Consider the following 13255-nt stretch of genomic DNA (forward strand, 5'->3'; position numbering starts at 1 on the left):
GGAGGTGTAATAATAATACAGAGAACATGGATTATCTATGAGGTAGTAGGTAATGTCGGTGAGGGTAGGGTGTTCTCATGGAGGTGTAATAATACAGACATGGGTGATCTATGAGGGAGTAGGTGATGTCGGTGAGGGTAGGGTGTTCTCATGGAGGTGTAAGAGTAATAATACAGAGAACATGGATTATCTATGAGGGAGTAGGTGATGTCGGTGAGGGTAGGGTGTTCTCATGGAGGTGTAATAATAATAATACAGAGAACATGGATTATCTATGAGGGAGTAGGTGATGTCGGTGAGGGTAGGGTGTTCTCATGGAGGTGTAATAATAATAATACAGAGAACATGGATTATCTATGAGGGAGTAGGTGATGTCGGTGAGGGTAGGGTGTTCTCATGGAGGTGTAATAATACAGACATGGGTGATCTATGAGGGAGTAGGTGATGTCGGTGAGGGTAGGGTGTTCTCATGGAGGTGTAATAGTAATGATACAGACAACATGGATGAGGTAGCAGGCCATGTGTCGGTGAGGACGCACCCAACTGCTGCTCACGCGTTTCTTTTCTCTGCTGTAATTATTTGACTTTTCTTCACTGAATTTAAATCCCGTCTGAAATTGCGACACTAAATATAATACCGTCCGAGGCCGCGTGTAACAAGAGACTTTCCTATTTACATACAGGCCAGTCTAGGACTATTAAAGTATTCATCATCTGACGGTCTGCACCGGAATGGCCAAAGACAGAAGTCACATGTCTGAGAAGATCCTGAACCTAACCCTGGAGATCATCTACCTGCTGACCGGTGAGGTGAGGGATTGTGGGAAATGGTCACATGACCTCTTATCTCTAGGGATAATACAGGACATGACCGGAGAGGTGAGGGATTGTGGGAAATGGTCACATGACCGGAGAGGTGAGGGATTGTGGGAAATGGTCACATGACCTCTTATCTCTAGGGATAATACAGGACATGTCCGGTGAGGTGAGGGATTGTGGGAAATGGTCACATGACCTCTTATCTCTAGGGATAATACAGGACATGACCGGAGAGGTGAGGGATTGTGGGAAATGGTCACATGACCTCTTATCTCTAGGGATAATACAGGACATGACCGGAGAGGTGAGGGATTGTGGGAAATGGTCACATGACCTCTTATCTCTAGGAATAATACAGGACATGTCCGGTGAGGTGAGGGATTGTGGGAAATGGTCACATGACCTCTTATCTCTAGGGATAATACAGGACATGACCGGAGAGGTGAGGGATTGTGGGAAATGGTCACATGACCTCTTATCTCTAGGGATAATACAGAACATGTCCGGTGAGGTGAGGGATTGTGGGAAATGGTCACATGACCTCTTATCTCTAGGGATAATACAGGACATGACCGGAGAGGTGAGGGATTGTGGGAAATGGTCACATGACCGGAGAGGTGAGGGATTGTGGGAAATGGTCACATGACCTCTTATCTCTAGGGATAATACAGGACATGACCGGAGAGGTGAGGGATTGTGGGAAATGGTCACATGACCTCTTATCTCTAGGGATAATACAGGACATGACCGGAGAGGTGAGGGATTGTGGGAAATGGTCACATGACCTCTTATCTCTAGGGATAATACAGAACATGTCCGGTGAGGTGAGGGATTGTGGGAAATGGTCACATGACCTCTTATCTCTAGGGATAATACAGGACATGACCGGAGAGGTGAGGGATTGTGGGAAATGGTCACATGACCTCTTATCTCTAGGGATAATACAGGACATGACCGGAGAGGTGAGGGATTGTGGGAAATGGTCACATGACCTCTTATCTCTAGGGATAATACAGGACATGACCGGAGAGGTGAGGGATTGTGGGAAATGGTCACATGACCTCTTATCTCTAGGGATAATACAGGACATGACCGGAGAGGTGAGGGATTGTGGGAAATGGTCACATGACCTCTTATCTCTAGGGATAATACAGGACATGACCGGAGAGGTGAGGGATTGTGGGAAATGGTCACATGACCGGAGAGGTGAGGGATTGTGGGAAATGGTCACATGACCTCTTATCTCTAGGGATAATACAGGACATGTCCGGTGAGGTGAGGGATTGTGGGAAATGGTCACATGACCTCTTATCTCTAGGGATAATACAGGACATGACCGGAGAGGTGAGGGATTGTGGGAAATGGTCACATGACCTCTTATCTCTAGGGATAATACAGGACATGACCGGAGAGGTGAGGGATTGTGGGAAATGGTCACATGACCTCTTATCTCTAGGGATAATACAGGACATGTCCGGTGAGGTGCAGGATCGTGTCCTTACTATGGTCTCTAAGGACCTCTGTAGGGATCGGTCTGATTTGTGACCATTATTGTCTTGACAGAATTTTACAGCCATCAAAACAGAATCTGGACGACTGAGTGTTATCCAGGATCCCATCACGGAGCCTCTGCCCCATTTACTAAAGCATGATAAGAAAAATAAGAAAATCCTGCAACTGACCAGTCAGATCATCGAGCTGCTGACCGCAGAGGTGAGCACTGCTGGGAATGCTGGGACATTATACAGGAACACAAGGGATGATGGGTCTGAGGTTGGAATTGGTAATTCGGGGCTCATGTGGCTTCACATTACTGTATAATTCCTTCTTTTTTTTTTTTTAAGGAACAGGAGTATTTTGAAGAACACAAAGATCTGTACAGAAGTGTCATGGAGGACCACCGGCCCCTCCCATCACCGCGTAAGAAGAGGCTTTCATTAATGGAGGACCACCGGCCCCTCCCATCACCGCGTAAGAAGAGGCTTTCATTAATGGAGGACCACCGGCCCCGAACATCACCACTGAGTAAGAAGAGGCTCTCATTAATGGAGGACCACCGGCCACGAACATCACCACTGAGTAAGATATATTTATTATAGACCACCGGCCACGAACATCACCACTGAGTAAGATATATTTATTATAGACCACCGGCCCCCAACATCACCACTGGGTAAGATATATTTATTATAGACCACCGGCCCCGAACATCACCACCGGGTAAGATATATTTATTATAGACCACCGGCCCCCAACATCACCACTGGGTAAGATATATTTATTATATACCACCGGCCCCCAACATCACCACTGGGTAAGATATATTTATTATAGACCACCGGCCCCCAACATCACCACCGCGTAAGATATATTTGTTATAGACCACCGGCCCCCAACATCACCACTGGGTAAGATATATTTATTATAGACCACCGGCCACGAACATCACCACCGCGTAAGATATATTTATTATAGACCACCGGCCCCCAACATCACCACCGCGTAAGATATATTTGTTATAGACCACCGGCCCCCAACATCACCACTGGGTAAGATATATTTATTATAGATCACCGGCCCCGAACATCACCACTGGGTAAGATATATTTATTATAGACCACCGGCCTCCAACATCACCACTGAGTAAGATATATTTATTATAGACCACCGGCCCCGAACATCACCACTGGGTAAGATATATTTATTATAGACCACCGGCCCCGAACATCACCACTGGGTAAGATATATTTATTATAGATCACTGGCCCCGAACATCACCACTGGGTAAGATATATTTATTATAGATCACTGGCCCCGAACATCACCACTGGGTAAGATATATTTATTATAGACCACCGGCCCCCAACATCACCACCGGGTAAGATATATTTATTATAGACCACCGGCCCCCAACATCACCACTGGGTAAGATATATTTATTATAGACCACCGGCCCCGAACATCACCACCGGGTAAGATATATTTATTATAGACCACCGGCCCCCAACATCACCACTGGGTAAGATATATTTATTATATACCACCGGCCCCCAACATCACCACTGGGTAAGATATATTTATTATAGACCACCGGCCCCCAACATCACCACCGCGTAAGATATATTTGTTATAGACCACCGGCCCCCAACATCACCACTGGGTAAGATATATTTATTATAGACCACCGGCCACGAACATCACCACCGCGTAAGATATATTTATTATAGATCACCGGCCCCGAACATCACCACCGGGTAAGATATATTTATTATAGACCACCGGCCCTGAACATCACCACTGGGTAAGATATATTTATTATAGACCACCGGCCCCGAACATCACCACCGGGTAAGATATATTTATTATAGACCACCGGCCCCCAACATCACCACTGGGTAAGATATATTTATTATAGACCACCGGCCCCCAACATTACCACTGGGTAAGATATATTTATTATAGACCACCGGCACCCAACATCACCACTGGGTAAGATATATTTATTATAGACCACCGGCCCCGAACATCACCACCGGGTAAGATATATTTATTATAGACCACTGGCCCCCAACATTACCACTGGGTAAGATATATTTATTATAGACCACCGGCCACGAACATCACCACTGAGTAAGATATATTTATTATAGACCACCGGCCCCGAACATCACCACCGGGTAAGATATATTTATTATAGACCACTGGCCCCCAACATTACCACTGGGTAAGATATATTTATTATAGACCACCGGCCCCGAACATCACCACTGGGTAAGATATATTTATTATAGACCACCACCCCCAACATCACCACTGGGTAAGATATATTTATTATAGACCACCGGCCCCTCACATCACCATCGGGTAAGATATATTTATTATAGACCACCGGCCCGAACATCACCACCGGGTAAGATATATTTATTATAGACCACCGGCCCGAACATCACCACCGGGTAAGATATATTTATTATAGACCACCGGCCCCCAACATCACCACTGGGTAAGATATATTTTTTATAGACCACCGGCCCCCAACATCACCACTGGGTAAGATATATTTATTATAGACCACCGGCCCCCAACATCACCACTGGGTAAGATATATTTATTATAGACCACTGGCCCCCAACATCACCACTGGGTAAGATATATTTATTATAGACCACCGGCCCCGAACATCACCACTGGGTAAGATATATTTATTATAGATCACTGGCCCCGAACATCACCACTGGGTAAGATATATTTATTATAGACCACCGGCCCCCAACATCACCACCGGGTAAGATATATTTATTATAGACCACCGGCCCCGAACATCACCACCGGGTAAGATATATTTATTATAGACCACCGGCCCCCAACATCATCACTGGGTAAGATATATTTATTATAGACCACCGGCCCCCAACATCACCACCGGATAAGATATATTTATTATAGACCACCGGCCCCCAACATCACCACCGGGTAAGATATATTTATTATAGACCACCAGCCCCGAACATCACCACTGGGTAAGATATATTTATTATAGACCACCGGCCCCCAACATCACCACCGGGTAAGATATATTTATTATAGACCACCGGCCCCAAACATCACCACTGGGTAAGATATATTTATTATAGACCACCGGCCCCCAACATCACCACTGGGTAAGATATATTTATTATAGACTACCGGCCCCGAACATCACCACTGGGTAAAATATATTTATTATAGACCACCGGCCCCCAACATTACCACTGGGTAAGATATATTTATTATAGACCACCGGCCCCCAACATCACCACTGGGTAAGATATATTTATTATAGACCACCGGCCCCCAACATCACCACTGGATAAGATATATTTATTATAGACCACCGGCCCCGAACATCACCACTGGGTAAGATATATTTGTTATAGACACCGGCCCCGAACATCACCACTGGGTAAGATATATTTATTATAGACCGCCGGCCCCCAACATCACCACTGGGTAAGAGGAGACTCCCATTGATAGTAAAGGAGAGAGCAGTATTGGGGCCCCTAGATCCCCCATCATCTGATCATCTACACAATGTATTCAGTCACTATGTGTCTCCTACAGATCGATCCAGGAAGAGGAAACCACCACAGAGATGTCCTCAACCTCATTACTCTCAGTCCTGTCCAGAAGAAAATGGGCCACAGGATCGTAAGGCAGATTCCTCGGTAAGGCCCCTTTGACACTGGCGTTGTGCCCCGACAGAAAACAGCCTTCATCCGGACGAGGCACAACGGGGCCTGACAGATCCCATTTACAATTATGGTGTCAATCGGGCGCCGTTGTTTTTGTAACGGGAGTAGCGAGAGAAAAAGACGTTATGTGATGTATTTTTTTTCTCCCGTTTCCCTGATGAGCGTTGTGCTGTCGTATTGTGAAGCCTAAGACGACATATAATGTGCGGATGATTCCTTAGTCATATAATGTGCGGATGATTCCTTAGTCATATAATGTGCGGATGATTCCTTAGTCATATAATGTGCGGATGATTCCTTAGTCATATATAATGTGTGCGGATGATTCCTTAGTCATATATAATGTGTGCGGATGATTCCTTAGTCATATATAATGTGTGCGGATGATTCCTTAGTCATATATAATGTGTGCGGATGATTCCTTAGTCATATATAATGTGTGCGGATGATTCCTTAGTCATATATAATGTGTGCGGATGATTCCTTAGTCATATATAATGTGCGGATGATTCCTTAGTCATATATAATGTGTGCGGATGATTCCTTAGTCATATAATGTGCGGATGATTCCTTAGTCATATATAATGTGTGCGGATGATTCCTTAGTCATATATAATGTGTGCGGATGATTCCTTAGTCATATATAATGTGTGCGGATGATTCCTTAGTCATATATAATGTGTGCGGATGATTCCTTAGTCATATATAATGTGTGCGGATGATTCCTTAGTCATATATAATGTGTGCGGATGATTCCTTAGTTATATAATGTGCGGATGATTCCATAGTCATATATAATGTGTGCGGATGATTCCTTAGTCATATATAATGTGTGCGGATGATTCCTTAGTCATATATAATGTGTGCGGATGATTCCTTAGTCATATATAATGTGTGCGGATGATTCCTTAGTCATATAATGTGCGGATGATTCCTTAGTCATATATAATGTGTGCGGATGATTCCTTAGTCATATATAATGTGTGCGGATGATTCCTTAGTCATATATAATGTGTGCGGATGATTCCTTAGTCATATATAATGTGTGCGGATGATTCCTTAGTCATATATAATGTGTGCGGATGATTCCTTAGTCATATATAATGTGTGCGGATGATTCCTTAGTCATATATAATGTGTGCGGATGATTCCTTAGTTATATAATGTGCGGATGATTCCATAGTCATATATAATGTGTGCGGATGATTCCTTAGTCATATATAATGTGTGCGGATGATTCCTTAGTCATATATAATGTGTGCGGATGATTCCTTAGTCATATATAATGTGTGCGGATGATTCCTTAGTCATATAATGTGCGGATGATTCCTTAGTCATATATAATGTGTGCGGATGATTCCTTAGTCATATATAATGTGTGCGGATGATTCCTTAGTCATATATAATGTGTGCGGATGATTCCTTAGTCATATATAATGTGTGCGGATGATTCCTTAGTCATATATAATGTGTGCGGATGATTCCTTAGTCATATATAATGTGTGCGGATGATTCCTTAGTCATATATAATGTGTGCGGATGATTCCTTAGTCATATAATGTGCGGATGATTCCTTAGTCATATAATGTGTGCGGATGATTCCATAGTCATATATAATGTGTGCGGATGATTCCTTAGTCATATATAATGTGTGCGGATGATTCCTTAGTCATATATAATGTGTGCGGATGATTCCTTAGTCATATATAATGTGTGCGGATGATTCCTTAGTCATATATAATGTGTGCGGATGATTCCTTAGTCATATATAATGTGTGCGGATGATTCCTTAGTCATATATAATGTGCGGATGATTCCTTAGTCATATATAATGTGTGCGGATGATTCCTTAGTCATATATAATGTGTGCGGATGATTCCTTAGTCATATATAATGTGTGCGGATGATTCCTTAGTCATATATAATGTGTGCGGATGATTCCTTAGTCATATATAATGTGTGCGGATGATTCCTTAGTCATATATAATGTGCGGATGATTCCTTAGTCATATATAATGTGTGCGGATGATTCCTTAGTCATATATAATGTGTGCGGATGATTCCTTAGTCATATACAATGTGCGGATGATTCCTTAGTCATATATAATGTGTGCGGATGATTCCTTAGTCATATATAATGTGTGCGGATGATTCCTTAGTCATATATAATGTGCGGATGATTCCTTAGTCATATATAATGTGTGCGGATGATTCCTTAGTCATATATAATGTGTGCGGATGATTCCTTAGTCATATAATTGTGCGGATGATTCCTTAGTCATATATAATGTGTGCGGATGATTCCTTAGTCATATAATGTGCGGATGATTCCTTAGTCATATATAATGTGTGCGGATGATTCCTTAGTCATATATAATGTGTGCGGATGATTCCTTAGTCATATATAATGTGTGCGGATGATTCCTTAGTCATATATAATGTGTGCGGATGATTCCTTAGTCATATATAATGTGTGCGGATGATTCCTTAGTCATATATAATGTGTGCGGATGATTCCTTAGTCATATATAATGTGTGCGGATGATTCCTTAGTCATATATAATGTGTGCGGATGATTCCTTAGTCATATATAATGTGTGCGGATGATTCCATAGTCATATAATGTGTGCGGATGATTCCTTAGTCATATATAATGTGTGCGGATGATTCCTTAGTCATATATAATGTGTGCGGATGATTCCTTAGTCATATATAATGTGTGCGGATGATTCCTTAGTCATATATAATGTGTGCGGATGATTCCTTAGTCATATAATGTGCGGATGATTCCTTAGTCATATATAATGTGTGCGGATGATTCCTTAGTCATATATAATGTGTGCGGATGATTCCTTAGTCATATATAATGTGTGCGGATGATTCCTTAGTCATATATAATGTGTGCGGATGATTCCTTAGTCATATATAATGTGTGCGGATGATTCCTTAGTCATATATAATGTGTGCGGATGATTCCTTAGTCATATATAATGTGTGCGGATGATTCCTTAGTCATATATAATGTGTGCGGATGATTCCTTAGTCATATATAATGTGTGCGGATGATTCCTTAGTCATATATAATGTGTGCGGATGATTCCTTAGTCATATATAATGTGTGCGGATGATTCCTTAGTCATATATAATGTGTGCGGATGATTCCTTAGTCATATATAATGTGTGCGGATGATTCCTTAGTCATATATAATGTGTGCGGATGATTCCTTAGTCATATATAATGTGTGCGGATGATTCCTTAGTCATATATAATGTGTGCGGATGATTCCTTAGTCATATAATGTGTGCGGATGATTCCTTAGTCATATATAATGTGTGCGGATGATTCCTTAGTCATATAATGTGTGCGGATGATTCCTTAGTCATATATAATGTGTGCGGATGATTCCTTAGTCATATATAATGTGTGCGGATGATTCCTTAGTCATATATAATGTGTGCGGATGATTCCTTAGTCATATATAATGTGTGCGGATGATTCCTTAGTCATATAATGTGTGCGGATGATTCCATAGTCATATATAATGTGTGCGGATGATTCCTTAGTCATATATAATGTGTGCGGATGATTCCTTAGTCATATATAATGTGTGCGGATGATTCCTTAGTCATATAATGTGTGCGGATGATTCCTTAGTCATATATAATGTGTGCGGATGATTCCTTAGTCATATAATGTGCGGATGATTCCTTAGTCATATATAATGTGTGCGGATGATTCCTTAGTCATATATAATGTGTGCGGATGATTCCTTAGTCATATATAATGTGTGCGGATGATTCCTTAGTCATATATAATGTGTGCGGATGATTCCTTAGTCATATAATGTGTGCGGATGATTCCTTAGTCATATATAATGTGTGCGGATGATTCCTTAGTCATATATAATGTGTGCGGATGATTCCTTAGTCATATATAATGTGTGCGGATGATTCCTTAGTCATATATAATGTGTGCGGATGATTCCTTAGTCATATAATGTGCGGATGATTCCTTAGTCTATATAATGTGTGCGGATGATTCCTTAGTCATATATAATGTGTGCGGATGATTCCTTAGTCATATATAATGTGTGCGGATGATTCCTTAGTCATATATAATGTGTGCGGATGATTCCTTAGTCATATATAATGTGTGCGGATGATTCCTTAGTCATATATAATGTGTGCGGATGATTCCTTAGTCATATATAATGTGTGCGGATGATTCCTTAGTCATATATAATGTGTGCGGATGATTCCTTAGTCATATATAATGTGTGCGGATGATTCCTTAGTCATATATAATGTGTGCGGATGATTCCTTAGTCATATATAATGTGTGCGGATGATTCCTTAGTCATATATTAATGTGTGCGGATGATTCCTTAGTCAATATAATGTGTGCGGATGATTCCTTAGTCATATATAATGTGTGCGGATGATTCCTTAGTCATATATAATGTGTTGCGGATGATTCCTTAGTCATATAATGTGCGGATGATTCCTTAGTCATATATAATGTGTGCGGATGATATATAATGTGTGCGGATGATTCCTTAGTCATATAATGTGTGCGGATGATTCCATAGTCATATATAATGTGTGCGGATGATTCCTTAGTCATATATAATGTGTGCGGATGATTCCTTAGTCATATATAATGTGTGCGGATGATTCCTTAGTCATATATAATGTGTGCGGATGATTCCTTAGTCATATAATGTGCGGATGATTCCTTAGTCATATATAATGTGTGCGGATGATTCCTTAGTCATATATAATGTGTGCGGATGATTCCTTAGTCATATATAATGTGTGCGGATGATTCCTTAGTCATATATAATGTGTGCGGATGATTCCTTAGTCATATATAATGTGTGCGGATGATTCCTTAGTCATATAATGTGCGGATGATTCCTTAGTCATATAATGTGTGCGGATGATTCCATAGTCATATATAATGTGTGCGGATGATTCCTTAGTCATATATAATGTGTGCGGATGATTCCTTAGTCATATATAATGTGTGCGGATGATTCCTTAGTCATATATAATGTGTGCGGATGATTCCTTAGTCATATATAATGTGTGCGGATGATTCCTTAGTCATATATAATGTGTGCGGATGATTCCTTAGTCATATATAATGTGTGCGGATGATTCCTTAGTCATATATAATGTGTGCGGATGATTCCTTAGTCATATATAATGTGTGCGGATGATTCCTTAGTCATATATAATGTGTGCGGATGATTCCTTAGTCATATATAATGTGTGCGGATGATTCCTTAGTCATATATAATGTGTGCGGATGATTCCTTAGTCATATATAATGTGTGCGAATGATTCCTTAGTCATATATAATGTGCGGATGATTCCTTAGTCATATATAATGTGTGCGGATGATTCCTTAGTCATATATAATGTGTGCGGATGATTCCTTAGTCATATATAATGTGTGCGAATGATTCCTTAGTCATATATAATGTGCGGATGATTCCTTAGTCATATATAATGTGCGGATGATTCCTTAGTCATATATAATGTGTGCGGATGATTCCTTAGTCATATATAATGTGTGCGGATGATTCCTTAGTCATATATAATGTGTGCGGATGATTCCTTAGTCATATATAATGTGTGCGGATGATTCCTTAGTCATATATAATGTGCGGATGATTCCTTAGTCATATATAATGTGTGCGGATGATTCCTTAGTCATATATAATGTGTGCGGATGATTCCTTAGTCATATAATGTGCGGATGATTCCTTAGTCATATATAATGTGTGGCGGATGATTCCCTTAGTCATATGTAATGTGTGCGGATGATTCCTTAGTCATATGTAATGTGTGCGGATGATTCCTTAGTCATATATAATGTGTGCGGATGATTCCTTAGTCATATAATGTGCGGATGATTCCTTAGTCATATATAATGTGTGCGGATGATTCCTTAGTCATATATAATGTGTGCGGATGATTCCTTAGTCATATATAATGTGTGCGGATGATTCCTTAGTCATATATAATGTGTGCGGATGATTCTCTTCCCCCGCTGAATCCTCACGTGTCCTACAGTCAGTCGTGGTTATTATGGCCAATGATGAGGGATCCGGGAGACATCAGGACTGGGGAGATAAGGGAGGCCTCCGACTTCACTCCCCAATGATGAGGGATCCGGGAGACATCAGGACAGGGGCTGGGGAGATAAGGGAGGCCTCCGACTTCACTCCCCAATAATGAGGGATGCGGGAGACATCAGGACAGGGGCTGGGGAGATAAGGGAGGCCTCCGACTTCACTCCCCATGATGTCCGTGACTCTCGGCGGCCTCTGACGGGTTCTGTGTGTTTATTCTTTAGGATGAAAGTCTAAATGATTTCCAGATTGTTGTCATTGAGGACGATATTAAGAAGGAGGGTGAAGATCTACGTGTGATCATTAAGGAGGAAGAGATCCCCACGGATATCAGCACAGGTGAGCGGGGCCCCCCCAAATAGAGAACTCACCCCCTCCTCAGGATAGTCTGACCCCCCAAATAGAGAGAACTCACCCCCTCCTCAGGATAGTCTGACCCCCCAAATAGAGAACTCACCCCCTCCTCAGGATAGTCTGACCCCCCAAATAGAGAGAACTCACCCCCTCCTCAGGATAGTCTGACCCCCCCAAATAGAGAGAACTCACCCCCTCCTCAGGATAGTCTGACCCCCCCAAATAGAGAGAACTCACCCCCTCCTCAGGATAGTCTGACCCCCCCAAATAGAGAGAACTCACCCCCTCCTCAGGATAGTCTGACCCCCCCAAATAGAGAACTCGCCCCCTCCTCAGGATAGTCTGACCCCCCAAATAGAGAGAACTCACCCCCTCCTCAGGATAGTCTGACCCCCCAAATAGAGAACTCACCCCCTCCTCAGGATAGTCTGACCCCCCAAATAGAGAACTCACCCCCTCCTCAGGATAGTCTGACCCCCCAAATAGAGAGAACTCACCCCCCTCCTCAGGATAGTCTGACCCCCCAAATAGAGAACTCACCCCCTCCTCAGGATAGTCTGACCCCCCAAATAGAGAACTCACCCCCTCCTCAGGATAGTCTGACCCCCCAAATAGAGAGAACTCACCCCCTCCTCAGGATAGTCTGACCCCCCAAATAGAGAACTCACCCCCTCCTCAGGATAGTCTGACCCCCCAAATAGAGAGAACTCA

The 13255-nt window shown here is 42.1% G+C and overlaps 1 protein-coding gene across 1 annotated transcript in view; it reads left to right on the forward strand.

The window, feature by feature from the left end:
- Nucleotides 1-12529, forward strand: part of LOC130309141 (uncharacterized) — a gene marked incomplete at its 3' end in the record, with an annotated part of 40724 nt that extends 28195 nt beyond the window's left edge. Inside the window, exons 2-6 of the mRNA XM_056552290.1 lie at nucleotides 684-810; nucleotides 2383-2532; nucleotides 2664-2898; nucleotides 5920-6023; nucleotides 12415-12529. Coding sequence (XP_056408265.1) covers nucleotides 733-810; nucleotides 2383-2532; nucleotides 2664-2898; nucleotides 5920-6023; nucleotides 12415-12529 — 682 coding nt within the window. The remainder of the gene's footprint in view (nucleotides 1-683; nucleotides 811-2382; nucleotides 2533-2663; nucleotides 2899-5919; nucleotides 6024-12414) is intronic.
- Nucleotides 12530-13255: the final 726 nt, after the last annotated feature.

The sequence above is a fragment of the Hyla sarda genome, unplaced genomic scaffold (assembly GCF_029499605.1).
Source record: "Hyla sarda isolate aHylSar1 unplaced genomic scaffold, aHylSar1.hap1 scaffold_1510, whole genome shotgun sequence".
NCBI classification, from domain to species: domain Eukaryota; kingdom Metazoa; phylum Chordata; class Amphibia; order Anura; family Hylidae; genus Hyla; species Hyla sarda.